This window comes from Diuraphis noxia, unplaced genomic scaffold, assembly GCF_037042655.1.
Source record: "Diuraphis noxia isolate RWA-SAM2 unplaced genomic scaffold, SU_Dnox_SAM2 contig0001, whole genome shotgun sequence".
Lineage (NCBI taxonomy): Eukaryota > Metazoa > Arthropoda > Insecta > Hemiptera > Aphididae > Diuraphis > Diuraphis noxia.
Genome location: NW_028301711.1, coordinates 105539732 through 105555816, shown reverse-complemented (window position 1 = coordinate 105555816; position 16085 = coordinate 105539732). Strand labels below are relative to the sequence as shown.

The following is a 16085-nucleotide window of genomic DNA, read 5'->3' as shown; positions in this document are numbered from 1 at the left end:
AAATAACGTTTTTCAACATAGTTCCATATATGGGAAGATTTTAAGCAAGCATTAACGACATCAGCTCGAGTACCTTTAGGGATTACTGGTAAGGTTTGACCATCGAAAATCACCAGCGAAAACGAATGTTATGCCACCCATAAACTTATTATTACACCTAAGATCTTTTAATGTTCGATCAATTGCTTCGATATGTGATCTGTGACTCATTGTACACTCATCCCACACAACGAATGAGGTTTTTTGAAGAATTTTTCCATGAGGGCCATTTTTACGAATCGGACAAACGTATTCTGTATCAAATAATACATTTAACGGTAACTTGAAAGTCGAGTGAGCAGTTCTGCCGCCACTAAGGAGAGTTGCTGCTATACCAGATGAAGCTACTGCTAATGCAACTTTACCTGAGGATCTAATTTGAGCCAACAACAAATTAATTAGGAATGTTTTTCCTGTACCACCCGGAGCATCTAAAAAAAAAACTCTTCCTTGATGATTCATTACGCTTTCTGTAATAACATTAAAAGCATATTTTTGATCATTTACTAATTTTGGTAAATTGATTTCTACAAATTCTTGTAATCGGTTATTATCGTAAGAACGCAAAATTGAGAATTCAAAAGGATCAGATGCATTTTCATTTCGAACAGGTGAGTTCATTCCAAATTCAGTTAAATATTTTTCAGACAGAAAAACAACTTTATCTTCTATTTCAATCAAACCTTTATTAAATATTTCATCAGAAAAAGTAAATTGCAAGTCATTTAATCGAGTGCGCTCTGTAAGAAGAATATCTTCACAAAAATCATTTCTGAACTGTTCCCACAAAGATTGAGGTTCAGACGGTTGGCAGAAAACTATGATTATTGCGAATAATTCTCTTAATTTTGAAGGACTTTCTGAAAGAGCCTCCGCTAGAGTATTTTTCCATTGCTCGTCATTTTCTAAAAGCCCAAGAGCAAAACAGGAAGCTTTAAAAGTCGCGTGAATGACTCCATCAAAGGCCTTCAAGCTTTCAAATGAAGTAGGGCCTTGTACATAATTTAGTAACAATCTTAAATGGAAGCACTCACTTTGATTTGGGTGAATCGTGTAAATTCTACCAATGGCAGTGTCCATTTTTATTCCTGGCCAACCTGGAACATCTTTTCCCCGTCTTCTCTTTAACCAGCCTCTGCTATTATCCCAGGTGTAATAAGAAGGAACTTCATGATAGAACAGTGTTTTCGCAAAATCATCATGTGAACACAGTTCAAAAAATGCAGTTAGTGTCGTTTTTCTTGGATTTTCAATAACTTGATGAAGATTATTATCATTAAAGAAAACACGCTGTCCATTTTCTAGATGAACAGCCAAGTGCTGAACTGTCGGATCTCTATCATGGATTTCAAAATTGAAAATTCTCCAAAACGCTTCAGAAGTACATATGTATCGACCATTCAAAAAATTTGTAATCTCATCGTTTTCACGATTAACAGAAAAAGTAGCTCTATCTGATCCTTTATTAATATATTTACATATGTATTTTATCGCTTTAACCGTATGACAGTATTCTACGTTAATATGCGCATTAAAGCACCTAGATAGCACTGGACAATACGGTACAACCCAACGGTTGTCAACCACGATTTCTGTTTTACCACGAACTTTTAATATTGCAGTATAACCTCCATCATCTGGTGATCTCCGTCGGTAAGTCGGATAACCATCATCTCCAGTTAGAGTATCCTTGACCAATTTGTGAGGGTATTTCTTACTACATTTTCCAATATTCATACATGGCGATCTAATATTTAACTCGCCGCATGGGCCATGAATCATATTCTTGCAAACTATTTCATAAAGTATAGGATCTCTGTCTTTGTTTGGTATCTCGGCAGAAATAATTTTATCAATTTCATCTGGCTGAATTTTCGTTTGTAACCATAAAAGAATGTGGCAGTGTGGCAAACCTCGTTTTTGCCATTCAACACTGTAAACATAACAATTTACATCTCCGAAAATATATTTATTTTTTAATACATGCATAAACTTTTTTAGTTTGAGATGAAAAACTCTAGAGATTATATCGTGCCAATCAAACGACTTTTGATCTTGAAATAATTCATTTTTTATTTCCGGCCATTCCGGGTTGCATGTAAAAGTAATAAATAAATCTGGACGGCCAGATTTACGAACATAAGTCATGGCATCCTGATTTTTTTCATGCATGTAACGTGGGGAGCCAGTAAAAGAGGAAGGAAGAATTACTTGTTGCCCAACGTTATTAGCATTAATATTTGCATCATTGTTAACAGCATCTCGGAGGTGAACATAATCATCCGCACGTAGTTGTTTTTGATGGTTACGAATAAAGTGTAGTCTTTCAGAAATCAATTTTGCCATCATATCTACGGCGAATTGGCTGAATAATGTATTGTAATAATGTAGATGATTTAGACTTGTTTCTCTAACCATAAACCTATAAGAATAAAATTGCATGCAGGATACAGTTTTGGTTCGATTTTGGTTATTTTCCTGTAATATATTAATGTGATAACCGTCTTCGCCTCTAGTATACATCAATGGATATTGCAGTGCATCATAAGATCTATTCAATTCGGAAACTCGACTCAATTGTCCACTCCGACCGTGCAGAACTATATCTCTGGGACCTTTATCTTCATTAACTAATAATACAGCTACTTCATCGATGGTAGGTGCATTATATTGACCTCTGTGTTCATCTTGAGGAACTCTGTCAGCATGAATAATTAACTTAAAGTTTTGCAACTCATCAAAAGACCTCGACTCCAGATTAGATCTAAAGCTCTGTATGAGGTGATTATTTTCACGCAAAACTGTTTGCAATGATTCAATGAGACCTCTTTTCATATTTGGAATCATATTTGTTCGAATAGATATTTGATCCGACTCTGACATAAAATATATTTGTAAAAATTTAGCATTATTTCCAATTTCGGGTAATAAACTACCTATTAAATGATGCACTTGACCCGGAATTTTAAAAGAGGGCATGAAGTTCCCTTCACTTATTTCGTTTGCTCCAAACGATGTCATTTGAAACAGAGTGTTATACCGTCTAGAATTATGAAAGAAATGTTTTGATAGAGGGTGAGAATTATCAATTAAACTTTTAATTAGGTCTGGAAGATCCTCAAATTGGTGTAAAACAACTTTACCGTCAGCGCAGCAAAGTCCATGGGTTTCATCTTTCCATTTTTTTGCATGGCACTTAGGACATAATATAGTCATTCGTCCAATTTGAAGCGCTTTAATATTTAAATAATCAATCTCGGATTGATAATTAAACGCTGATTTCATACTCAAAGCGTTACGTTGCTCCTGAGCACGTGTTTGAGAACGTTCTGGTGTGTTATTTTGTTGCCTTCTGTTATTCATTCGAGATGCATTGGCAGTTCTTCTGCTAATGCGTGCTCTTTGCGCTCTCGGCATGATAATGAATTGGCCACTTACTCAAAATTTGGGTAAGAAAAAAGGTAAAAAAACTAAGTACAAATTATGCCAGTGTGCTGATGCCAGTGACTGATGTTCTCTTAGATTGTTTACTATAATGTAATATTACAAAAACTTTAGCCACAGCAACGCGTGGCGGGGTATAATATACAAACATGCCCGATAAACCAATAGCAACCACTATATAATACACTACTTATTATTATTTTAATCTGCAACAATAAACTAAATTTTTTATAATTTAGTTTGTTTTTTTCTAGACAGATGGCGCCACTGTTGTATTTTTGACATACACATTTCCTACATTTCGGGTGGATTTTCATAAAATATTCTTTCATAATAACCTTGTCCTATCAGTAACCAATAGTAACTATATGTCATACAATAAGTTTACCATATGTTTCCATTTTATATAAGAACAACTCATCCTCTTTGGATCTGCAACCTATAGAACCGTAACAACTAAAAATATTTAGTATATTTTTTGGCCGAAAGAGGGCGCCACTACTTTGATTCTGTTTTTGATTTTGTATGAACTTTATACTTTTTTTTTATTGACAAAAGTGTTACTATAACCTTCAGCGGAGTGTCGGGTTTCAGCCAAAAAAAATTTCAACCAAATCGGTTCAGTAGTTTTCTCGGTTAGCGCGGTCTAAGAAAAACCCTTACAATTTTATATAATAGTATAGATTAGCTTTTGTTTTTTAATACTATCATGGGAATATTTTATTAAAATTATATAGAATACATTCACAAATCAAAATCAAGTAAATAATATGTGCACAGATGAAAATATAAGTCATGTGTCTGGTACTGAGATATCTATGGATTTGGGTGATTTCCCTGTTGAAAATTTAAAGAAAAAAAGAAAAAGTATAAAAGGGGATTCAAGGGAATATAGAGATTTAATAAAACTTAAGAGAAATTCTGGAATAGAGTATGTGACAAACAAAGGAAAGATTGTTCTCGGTCGAAAGTGTATACCTTTGTCAAAATGTAGAGCTGATTGCAAAAACAAAATTGATCTTGAGTTACAAGATAAGTTATTCACAAATTACTGGTCAATGAAAAACTATAATAAAAGAGTGTCATACATATCTGGATTAATAACTAGTAGCAACAAAAAAACACAAACCAAAAAAGAGTGCACACCAGAAAAACAGAAAAATAGAGTAAAGGTTTATCACTATTCTGTTCCAAAAGATGGTATACTTATTTCAGTTTGTAAAATTTGTTTCCTAAAAATATTTGGTGAAACAGCCAAGTTCACTAGAACTATTTGTTCAAAAAAAGTTGATTCTCCTGTCAGTCGGTGTACACCTGATGAAAGGGGAAGGGCAGAACCTCGCAATAAAATAACTGCTGAAGTTCTTAAATGTGTTATTGATCATATAAATCAACTTCCAGCTTATGAGAGTCATTATTGCCGCCAAGAAACCAGTAAAAAGTATTTACCTCCATATTTCACATTGCAACTTGCCTATAATGAATATATTAAAACGGTTGAAAACCCAGTAAGCCGCTCAATATACGTAAAATATTTTAAGTTGTCAGGTCTAAAAGTCAAAAATCCCAAAAAAGATACCTGTTCTTGTTGCGACAGGTTAAAAATCCAAATTAATAATACTAATTGCTCTAATGAACAAAAAACCATACTAATTAATCAACAAACGCTACATCACGCTGAAGCTGAAGAAGCTTTTAATTCGAAAAGAAATGATATTTCTACATCTACAGAGAATACATGTGTTATTGCTTTTGACCTCCAGCAATGTCTTCCTACTCCATCTCTAGAATCGTCGGTTGCTTTTTATAAAAGACAATTATGGACATATAATTTCACTGTCCATAACACTTTTACCTCAAAAGCTGTATGTTATATTTGGAACGAAACAATAGCCAAACGAGGGGCAAATGATATTGGTTCATCCCTATTTCATTATTTGAAAAGTTTGTCATCAGATATTTCGCATGTCATAATGTATAGCGATTGTTGTCCAGGGCAGAACAAGAATAGCATAATTATAGCCATGTGTATTTATTTTTTAGAGAATCAAGATAAAATAAAAACAATTGATCATAAATTTATGGTGCCTGGGCATACACGGATGGAATGCGACTCTGACCACGCCCGCATTGAAAAAGCTCGTAAACGTTATCCTTTTCCTATAAACCATCCCCACGAATGGGCAAATTTAATAAGTTGGGCAGGAAAAGATAAATTTACAGTCGCTGAAATGAAACAAAATGATTACTTTGATTTTAATAGCCTGTTAAAAAATAAATATCAAATAAAAAAAAAAGATGAAGCTGGTAATGTATTTGTTTTTCGTGATGTAAAATGGCTCAGGTACACGAAAGAAAACAATACTATGGTACAATACAAAAAATCATTAAGAACAGAAGATAATTTTATTGACTTTAATATGGCTCGCAGAAGTGTAAGAAGTTCTTTATTACCTCAAGCATATAGTAAAACACTTGCAATATCTGACGAGAAAAAAAAAGATCTTCTTTCTCTATTAAATTTAATACCAGATGTGTATCACGATTTTTACAAAAACTTAAAATCAAAAACCGATATCCAAGATCCGATTGTATCTTCTGAAGATGACAGCTCTTAAACTATAATATCATTATTAACAATTATAATTTATATTTTTAAATGTTCAAAAAGTAATATTTTACTATTTTTTTTTCTTATGAAGTCTTATTTGCTTATAATTTTATTTGTGTATAAACCATCAAAGTTTGTTATTTATTCTTATTTTAAACTATTTTTCTTATGAAGTCTTATTTGCTTATAATTTTATTTGTGTATAAACTATCAAAGTTTGTTATTTATTTTTATTTTAAACTATTAAACCTGAAAAATAACATAATTAGGTTAATTTTTTGCTATGAAAAAAATATTGCTCATTTTTATTATACCTACCAATTTAATATCATTAATAAATAATTAATAAAAATGAGTTATTTGTTAATTAATTAATCATTTAGGCTTAGTAAAAAAAGAAAATTAAAAATTCTAAAACTACGAGAACACTGGATAAATCAAATTATTATATAGGTACTATTTTGTATGGCACATTGGTACTTTCTACATTTCTGTATATTGCGAAAAAGGGCACAAGTCGTAAAAGTGGTATTAATATATTCGTGCACATGGGCATAAGTCAATTATAATAATGATTCAAATACTTAAGGTATGTAATACTTAATTATTCAAAGTTTAGATGTTTAAATTACCTATTTGTAAAAAAAAAATCATTCATTTATTGTTTTAAATGGCCAATACACGTTTTTTACGTCTACTGTAAAATCGTGTTTTCTGACATGAGCCCTTTTGCACAAACACCGTCCACTGGTGTTAAGTGACATTTTTTGAAAAGTGGTTTTTATTTTATGGATGAAAGTGTTAGAATATATTACACATTGTAGCAATAAATTAAATCAGTCGAATCATTATTTTCAGTAATACACAATTGATGAAGGTGTTATCTAAACATTATTATTATTGTGTAAGATGGATAAAAGTGTTAACGTCTATTAACCCATTTTATGAAATAGCATCGAAATATTTTACCAGATATTTTGTATTATTGATACTTTGAACACTTTTATCCTCTTGAAATAACTCTTTATAATTTTAATATATTAGAGTACAGTATTAATAATAAGTTAAAATATCGTAAGTTGTAATAGGTATTAGTACTTAATGGTGACTACCTAGTACCTACTACCTATCTGTAGATACTGCCATAGATATTATAAAAATTCTTATAACATCTATAGATACTACAGTCTTATAATATTCATTATCATATTATCAGAATGGTTTACCAAAAATGATAGCTGGATTTTCCCTCCTTTTTTATAGCATATCATAATTTTTTGTTATCATGCTCATAGTTGAAATTTCCTAATATTTATTTATTTGCTTTCATTAACTGAACATAGTAAGCTTTTAGTTTTTAATTTTTAACATGTCTCGTGCTAAAATAATGTTGAATAAAGCATTGAATAATAATTTGGTTGAGCAAAATCGTAGCATAAATAACAATTTACCAACAAATAACATAAGTACCAGAAGAAGACAATTTACATTTAATTTCCTGACTATGGTTTTAGTGATTCAAGTAAAGATGTTTAATGGAATTGAATACATATATATATATTTTTTTTATACATATTAATTTGTTTTATATTCAATATTATAACTTTAGGTTCATCTATTGAATATGTAAGTGATGAATCCTATAATCCTTACATTGATACTATTTTAAATGGTATGTATTTAAACAGAAATTAATGTCAAATGTTATACATTTTATAACACAATGAAAAATAAAATATTATGATTATAAATTAATACTCTTATTAAAATGCAATTTTATTTTAAAGTATTACTTATTTTATCATTTAAAGGTGACATTTTGGTACCTGATACCCCAGAACAAAGATGGGATACCATTAGTATAACTGAAGGCACTTATTTTGAAGATGAGATCACAATAATTCCTGAAACCCCAGAGACAGAATCTAGAACTCAAATTAGTACTGATATTTTTTATAAAACTAGTTCTACTGCACGAAAATTGAATTTTGATATCAATGAAATAAAACACTTAGGTAAACCTATCATTTTCATTAGGTATAATATAATTAATGCTAATGTATATTTTAATTTATTAATTTATGAAAATTCTAATATAATTTATATTAAATTAATTAATAATATTATTATAGAAGAACCTGAATATACTAATTTAGAGACAAGTTGCCCACAACTAGACTTTATTACAAGCAATAATTACTTTGAAACTCAGCCTATTTATCAATCAAATGAAGATGATAATCATCTTTGTGAAAACAGCATAGGTAAAAATATTTCAACTATGAAAAATTAAAAGAATGAATAACTTTAAAAATATTTATATCTTGGTAAAATATAAAATATAATATTATACCAACAATAGGTATGATTAATATAGTTTCATAATATATAAAACTATTCATATTTTCAAATTATATAGGATTGTAAATTTATTACAGAATCTTTAAATGATACTAATTTAGCTGCAAGCCCAAATACTGATAATTATTTTGCACAATATGAAATAATAACTGTTGATCAGCATAATATTGATGATAACCCTCAAGCTAATAGTATAGGTAATATAATAAAATACAATATTTGTTTTTTTATTAATATTATTTAATTATCAAATCTATGAAAATTAAAATATTTTCAGAAAATTATGAAGTTATTAATAATAAGTGAAAAAAAGAAAAGTAGAAAAAGGAAGAGAAATACAGAACAGTGGAAAAGAAATAAAGCAGCTGCACTAAGATCTAGGGGTGAAGAATACATGTCACAAAAAGGAGTTATTATTCCGGCCAAATCAGTTAACTTAGGTATACTATGTTCAAAATCATGTCGTTTTAAGTGCAGTACAACTATAGACACAGAAACTAGAAAACAATTATTTAATTCATTTTACAAAATAGAAATTAATGTGAAAAATTCTTATCTTTTCAAAAGTATAAGACAAATTGAAACTTCTCGTATTACAAAAAATCCAAAGAAAGTGCGTTCATTTACATATCAAAATTTTATCAAAACATTTAATACTGATATTCGTGTTTGCAAAACTGCATTTTGTGAAATATTTCAAATTGGGAGAAAGAAGGTTGAATTACTACAAAACAAATTAAAATTGATGTATCTCCACAAGCAGACAAAAGGGGAAAGCATTTATCTCGACCGCATAAAATGTCTGATAAAGTGATGCAATATATCAGTAATCATATTGAAAGTTTTCCTGCTGAAAGTTCACATTACCTACTCTAGAAACAACAATCCCAATAGAAAATATTTGTCACCACTATTACATATAAAAAAAATGTATTCATTGTACAAAGAAAAATGTGTTAATGACAATAAATCAGGATGTTATAGTATTAAAGATAGTACTTACAGAAAAATATTTTGTGAAAATTTCATTTTAAACTTTGGTAGTCCTAGGAGTGATACGTGCAGTAGATGTGATGCTGGCGAATCTAACAATGCAGCACATGTATCATTTTATAAAATTGCCTATGAAACTCAACGAAAAGATCGAGAAAATGCTATAAATAATCATAAAATCTGTTATATTACCATGGATCTACAACAAACAATGACTCTACCTAAACTATCTACATCAAAGGCATTTTACTTGAGGCAATTATGGTTTTACAATTTTGGTATTCATACTATCACTGCCAAGGGCCATAAACCATATATATTTACTTGGACTGAGGACTTGGCCGGAAAAGGTAGCAATGAAATTGCAAGTTCTTTATGGTATTTTACCCAACTTTCCAAAAACACTACGTTACAAGATGTGGATCACTTAGTTATATGGTCAGATTCATGTGCTGGTCAAAATAAAAATTGTAATATTATATCATTATACCAGTTTATGATTTTAAAAGGAGACTTTAAAATAATTGATCACAAGTTTCCTGAAGTGGTGCATTCTTATTTGGATTCAGATAGAGATTTTAGAAGAATTGAGAAAAAACTAAGAAAAAACCAAAATATTTATACCCCAGAACAATATCGTAGTATAATAAAAGATGCTAGTAAAAAAAATGCTGTATTGGTTGATATGGAACACCAATTTAAAAATGTTGACCTTCTGAAGAAGAATATGAGAATAGTAAACAAAGTGAAAAACAGTGACGGTGAAAAAATACATTTCCGAGACAACATCAAATGGATTAGAGTTGATACATTTGGAAGCTATCAATATAAGGAGAGTTATGATGAAGATGTTCCCTTTAAGACTGTTAATTTATTGAAAGATAAAGATTTTATTCCTACAGATGTAACTTTAGAAAGACTGAATACGAAAATTGGTGATATTTCAAAGGAAAAAATCGACAATCTCAAAACTCAACTAGAGTTTGTTCCACTTTAATTCCAATGGTTTTATGAACAATTATTTTAACAACACCTATCTTGTACTGAATTATTACTTTTTAATTTTTAAGTTATTTTTTTAATGTTAATTTGTATGTCTAAACATTTTTTTTTTTTTTTGAATGTTTGTTCAAGTTTGTCAAAGTATTTTCATTTTATTTTAACTGAGGAAAAGTTATTATTTTTTATCAATATCATTTAAAGTTTGTTTCATTTCAAATATATTTTTTGTTCTTAAAATGATCTTAATTTTCTATTAATTGAGGAAAATTTTAGGATCACATTAAAAAGTTATGATTTTTTTTATTATTTTTATTAATATTTCCAAGTCCATTTTGTTGATAAAAATATTTCGTTATTGACTGAAGAAAATGTGTTAATTTGATTGTTATACAGTTAGACAAATAACTTACTATTGTTCTTGTTTTAAAAATTATTATAAAATGTATGATTTTGTTTTTTATAATATTGTATTATTGTCGATAACACCCAATTAGAAATAATTTTTTGTATAGTTACTTTATGGATAAAGGTGTTAAGTACTTATTTTGTGACTTAACTTTAAGGTAAGTCTAGTATGGGTAAACCAATAAACTGAATATTGATAAATATATTAAACCAGTATCTGAGGTATACAACAATCCCAATCATGTGTGCTTAGCTTAAAAATTATGAAAGTTCCATACATTTAAAATATAAATGCTAAAATGATGGTTCCTGAAAAGTTTTAAAAATGTCACTTAACACCTTTATCCACTCATCCCTTCAGTTGTACTTAATATGTATATTGTATATACAATGAGATACATGATTATTTTTTTTCACTGTGAACTATCTAATAGTTTCTAGTTTTCTATTATCAATATTAATATAAAGCAACCTAAATTTGTCTAAGTATTTTAAAGCACATTCTGCCTAGTTTAAAAAAAAGTATTAAGTAAGCATAACTGGTGCATGATAAACATTACTCTGTATTATTTTAACTTATTTCTTAACATTGTGTATATACATCATTAACTATATAAGAATACAAGATTATGTACAATAATTCTATATATTTATATTTTATGCTTACTTGAAGTTATATATAAAATGTATTTTATTTGTATCAGAAACTCAAATGAAGTAAATGATTTCATTGATGATTTGGCTCCACCAGAACCACTATCAAAAGAAGTTGGAGTCCAAGTCAATATAATTAAAAAATATATGTAAAAAAAATAAACCAAAACCTTCCACCCGGTAAAAATCTTCCCAATGTGATTTAGAATTAGCATTGACTAAAATTATTTCTTCTGCTAAGTTTGGCTCAGTTAAACATAAAGAGTTTGATGAAAATAGTGAATTAGAATCAACTTTAAATTCTTCTCTTTCAAATTGTGAAAGTCTATCAAATGTATCTTATTCAAGTTCTCAATATTATATTGAAGAATTTTTTATTAAAAATGAGTCAAATAAATATAAAAAACTTAGATATGAAGTAATGTGTTACCATATTAAAAATAACCCTAAACATTATATAGGTCTAACCCATGAATGGTTTAAACATGGTTTTATTACTTTACTAAGTTCAAATTCTAAAATTTTTGAAAGAGATATACTTTTAAATTTAACTAAAATTCGATTGAATGACTCTTTTAGTGGATTTCTATTTGGTGTTTCAGAAAGTTATAGTTGTCGTATTTTTTGTAAAACTATTAATCTAATTGTTGGTTATTTTAAAGAATTTATTTACTGGCAAAACAAAGACGCAATCATTAAATTACTTCCTATCCCATTTCGCTATAGATATTCAAACGTTCAAGCCATCATTGATTGTCTTGAAATTGAAATTCCAAAACCCTCTGACCCAGTTCAATAGTTATTAACTTGGTCAGATTATAAAAAATGTAATACTCTTAAATACCTAATATCTTGTACGCCTGATGGATTTATAAACTTTATATCAGAAGGGTATGGAGGTAGATGTAGTGATGTATTACTGATAGAGAAATGTGGATTCTTAGACTTGGTTCCAGAAAATTCTGATGTTATGGCTGATAGAGGATTCAAAAATATTGATCATATGTTATCATTAAGAAAATGTAAACTAGTAAGACCACCAAGTGTATCTCAAAGCCAAATTTCTACCAAGCAAGAAGTTCTTGAAACCAAAAGAATAACTAGTCTAAGGATTCACATTGAATGAGTTATAGGTACACTAAGAGAATTTTCAACACTGAAACCTCATGCGTTAATGCATATTAACCTTGTATCTAATATTGATGAAATTATAATTATTGCTTGTGCTCTGATAAATTTTCAAAAACCCATTATAAGACAGTAATATTTTTTTATATGTCCTGTTTATACTAAAAAAAAAGTTTCATATAGGTACATTTTTATTCAAGATTTCTGTATATAAAATAAAAATATATTTGTTTAAAATAATGTGTTGTTTTTATTATTATCCAAAGAAATGTCATTTAAATAATTTAAAACTATTCCTAAAATTGTATTTACAATAATTTTGGAAATATACTTTTTTTCCAGAATAAGGAACTGTTTTTTATTAGTATTTCACAGTAAATATAGTCATATTCGACCCATTTCAATTGAAGCTGCTTGTTAACATCAAAACCTGGATCTGCTATTGCAAGTAATCCCTTACTTTTTTTATAAACATGCATTTAGATTTGGATTTGAGAGAGAACTTTAGGTTGAATAATATCATTCTTAATGTAATTAGACACTGTTTTGTAATTAATAGGACATTTTATTTCCGTGACAAAATCTGCAGCTATTCCATCCGCTGAAGCGCCAATAATAGGGAAACCTTGAAGGATAGCTAAACCTGTTGTTTCAATGTCATAATACATTTTTTTAACTTCACTAAAAACCTAAATAATACACATTATTAGTTATTGTGAATACAATATAAGCAGTGAAGTCAGCCACTAGTCAGGGGCAGACAGGAATACAGGATACAGGCATTTTAATCGTATATCCAACAAATGTGTCCTACCCAGGGCCGTCTTAAGGTTTTACGGGGCCCCGGTCCCAACATATTTCGGGGGCCTTACAATACCTAATAAATTATGATTTATGATATACATATACATTTTTTAACACATTATCTATATTATTTATTAAATATTCTACATATAATTATGTTATTTGTCAATTTTTAAATACTCTTTAATGGTTTCTTCCTAGCTTTTTCATTTGCAAAGTCTTCTATAATATTTTCATAATCTAAACTTGATAGTAGTTCATGTTCAATACTCATTAAAGATAAGGAGTTTAATCGTTTCTGACTCATGGTACTTCTAAGCTCTTCTTTAATTAAATTTAACTTGGAAAATGAACGTTCCCCACTACAGTTGGTAATCATCATTGATAAAAAAATTCGGAAAGATATCATTATGTTTGGAAATGTTTCTTCTAGTCCATTTGATTTTAAACATTTGTATGTACTAAAAATACTGAACTCAGAAATATCAAGTTCCGATAGATATGCTTTTAAATGTATACTTTCTAAAATTAATTCATTTTCATCAATGTCTACATGATAAAATTCCGCAAATATTTTACAATGGACTTGTATTTCTTTTGTGTCTAAATTTTTCAAATTTGATAAAAATCCAAATAGTTCATTTATAGATTTGTATGATTTACCACGAATTTCTAACTGAGTTATTAATGTATCTATTATTGGGAAGTAAGTTTCTATTTTGAATTTTCACTACTTGAAAACGATATATTTTCGTTGGTCTGTTGGAATGTTAAATGAATACTCCTCTTTTTAGTTCGTTGATGTAAATCTTTATAGTCTGAATCTGGAAATTTTTCTCTAGCGACAGATTCATAATTATAAAATTCATCTCTAATTTCACTTAGAAAACCAACACGGGAATCAAATAATTTTGAACCGACGTCAATGGTTATGTTTTCTTTTTGTAAATTTTTATTTGTTTCATTTATTCTTGATAAGATTTTACTCCAAATTTCAGTAAGAACAATATTTTCCAACATTTCCATTTTCTTAATTAAACCATGTGTTTCGTTTTTAACACCCGGTGAAGTCTTATCCTCTATTTTAATTGTTTTTAGAGCATCTAAAATTTCCTTGTAACCGTTACACAAGACAGTAACAGCATCAACTCGAGCAGACCATCTAGTTTCTGATAGTGATTTTAAAATATAATGTGAGCCCAAGCACTTCTTCATGATATTCCAACGATAGGTAGAACTCGAAAAAAAATTATACAACTTTTGTACAAACTGAAAATAACTTACTGCTTCCGTAACACATTCCGCTACACGAACCTCAACCAAGTTCAAAGAATGAGCTGCACACGGAATAAAAACGGATAAATTACAATTTTCTTTTATTCTGACTTGTAGACCAGCATATTGTCCTGACATATTTGCAAATTGCAGCATTGTCATACGACTGGCCACGACAATTGTTCAAACTAATCTGATTTTTTTCAAGAAAAGATGAAATAACTTTAAATAAATACTCAGATCCATGTTCATCAATAGGAATAAATTCTAAAAAACGTTCTTCTGGAGTATCTTCATTAACATATCGAATAATGAATGTCATTTGATCTATATGAGAAAGATCAGGAGTGGAATTAACACTAATTGAATAATACTTAGCCACTTTTAATTCCGAAATAATTGTATTTAGCACTTGTCTCCCCATTATGTTAATAAATTCATTACAAATATTAGCTGATAAATATGAAGGACTTCCTTTTCCTTGATTTCCATATTTATTTAAATGTTCCAAAAGAAATGGATCAAATTGGCTTATTCACTCTAAACAGCCCAAATAGTTCCCATTGTGTTGAGTTCCTATTATTTGATTTTCTCCGCGAAACGCAAGTCCTCTTGACGACAAACATTTTATTACAGCAACAATTCTCCTTAATACTTCTTTCCAATAACTTACTTCCAAATTTATTTGATAAGATATTTCTTGATCTATGCGACCATTATTTTTTGTCCTAACAGAAAAAGTCATAACAGATTCTCTGTGCATTAAGCTATTTTCATGCCCCAATACAACCGTATGAACATGTTTCCAGTCATTAAATCCTTGTTCACAATTAAATCCAGTTTTTGTAGAAGAAAAAAGACGACTTACAAAACAAAACAAAGCTTTTTTCGAGGGAGAATATAAAAGCCACGATCTATCGACATTTTCACAATTTTTTAGTTGACGAGTGAATATTGACTTGGTTAAGTGTCTCACTTTAATGTTACCATTTGATTCTATATAAGTTCGAGTGGAACTGTAAAAGTCACTATTTTTATTTTGAAAAAATTTGGAACCTTTTCTAATATACATATTTCGTTTTTCTTCAGTTAATGTATTCCAGTTTCCGGGATCTTTTGATATTAATGAATTGTCCTCAACTATTTCTGGAGAATCAATGAAACATTTATTAAGTGCTTAAAGTATGATTTTGAGATACTTGTGATTGTTGGTTAATTCTTATAGTTTCTTGGGATATCGGTAAAACTAAATTAGTTTCTTCTTTGGGAGGAATAGAAGAAAAAAAATCTGTAAGCTTAGGTAAGGAATTTATGATTTTTTTTTCGTTGATTTCTTTTATGATTGCTTTTTGCCTCTTTGAAGCACCAC

General features: G+C 29.1%; 3 protein-coding genes across 3 annotated transcripts; 1 reads left to right on the top strand and 2 right to left on the bottom strand.

The window, feature by feature from the left end:
• Positions 1-75: 75 nt before the first annotated feature.
• On the bottom strand, positions 76-2922 carry LOC149063102 (uncharacterized). The gene is made up of 4 exons (XM_089215514.1): positions 2284-2922; positions 1580-1872; positions 723-1279; positions 76-404 (listed from the first exon to the last, which is right to left on the bottom strand). The coding sequence occupies exons 1-4, from the start codon at positions 2920-2922 to the stop codon at positions 76-78; spliced, it is 1818 nt and encodes a 605-aa protein (XP_089071640.1).
• A 1331-nt stretch (positions 2923-4253) lies between these two features.
• On the top strand, positions 4254-6101 carry LOC149063101 (uncharacterized). Its single transcript, XM_089215513.1, has one exon. The coding sequence runs from the start codon at positions 4254-4256 to the stop codon at positions 6099-6101; it is 1848 nt and encodes a 615-aa protein (XP_089071639.1).
• A 7512-nt stretch (positions 6102-13613) lies between these two features.
• LOC107172080 (zinc finger MYM-type protein 1-like) lies at positions 13614-15140 on the bottom strand. The gene is made up of 3 exons (XM_089215512.1): positions 14828-15140; positions 14176-14778; positions 13614-14134 (listed from the first exon to the last, which is right to left on the bottom strand). Exons 1-3 carry the CDS (start codon positions 15138-15140, stop codon positions 13614-13616), a joined length of 1437 nt encoding a protein of 478 aa, XP_089071638.1.
• Positions 15141-16085: the final 945 nt, after the last annotated feature.

Bases quoted from the DNA above. Each gene is read 5' to 3' on its own strand.
- LOC149063102 (XM_089215514.1), bottom strand. From the start codon at position 2,922: ATGTCAGAGTCGGATCAAATATCTATTCGAACAAATATGATTCCAAAT. The intron at 1,873-2,283 runs GCAAATATTAAT...ATTTCTGCCGAG, and splicing joins GAGATGCTGTTAACAATGAT to ATACCAAACAAAGACAGAGA. The intron at 405-722 runs GTTTGATTGAAA...TTAGATCCTCAG, and splicing joins TGATGAAATATTTAATAAAG to GTAAAGTTGCATTAGCAGTA.
- LOC149063101 (XM_089215513.1), top strand. From the start codon at position 4,254: ATGTGCACAGATGAAAATATAAGTCATGTGTCTGGTACTGAGATATCT.
- LOC107172080 (XM_089215512.1), bottom strand. From the start codon at position 15,140: ATGGGGAGACAAGTGCTAAATACAATTATTTCGGAATTAAAAGTGGCT. The intron at 14,779-14,827 runs GTCAGAATAAAA...TTCCGTGTGCAG, and splicing joins GACAATATGCTGGTCTACAA to CTCATTCTTTGAACTTGGTT. The intron at 14,135-14,175 runs GTAGTGAAAATT...TCCCAATAATAG, and splicing joins CGAAAATATATCGTTTTCAA to ATACATTAATAACTCAGTTA.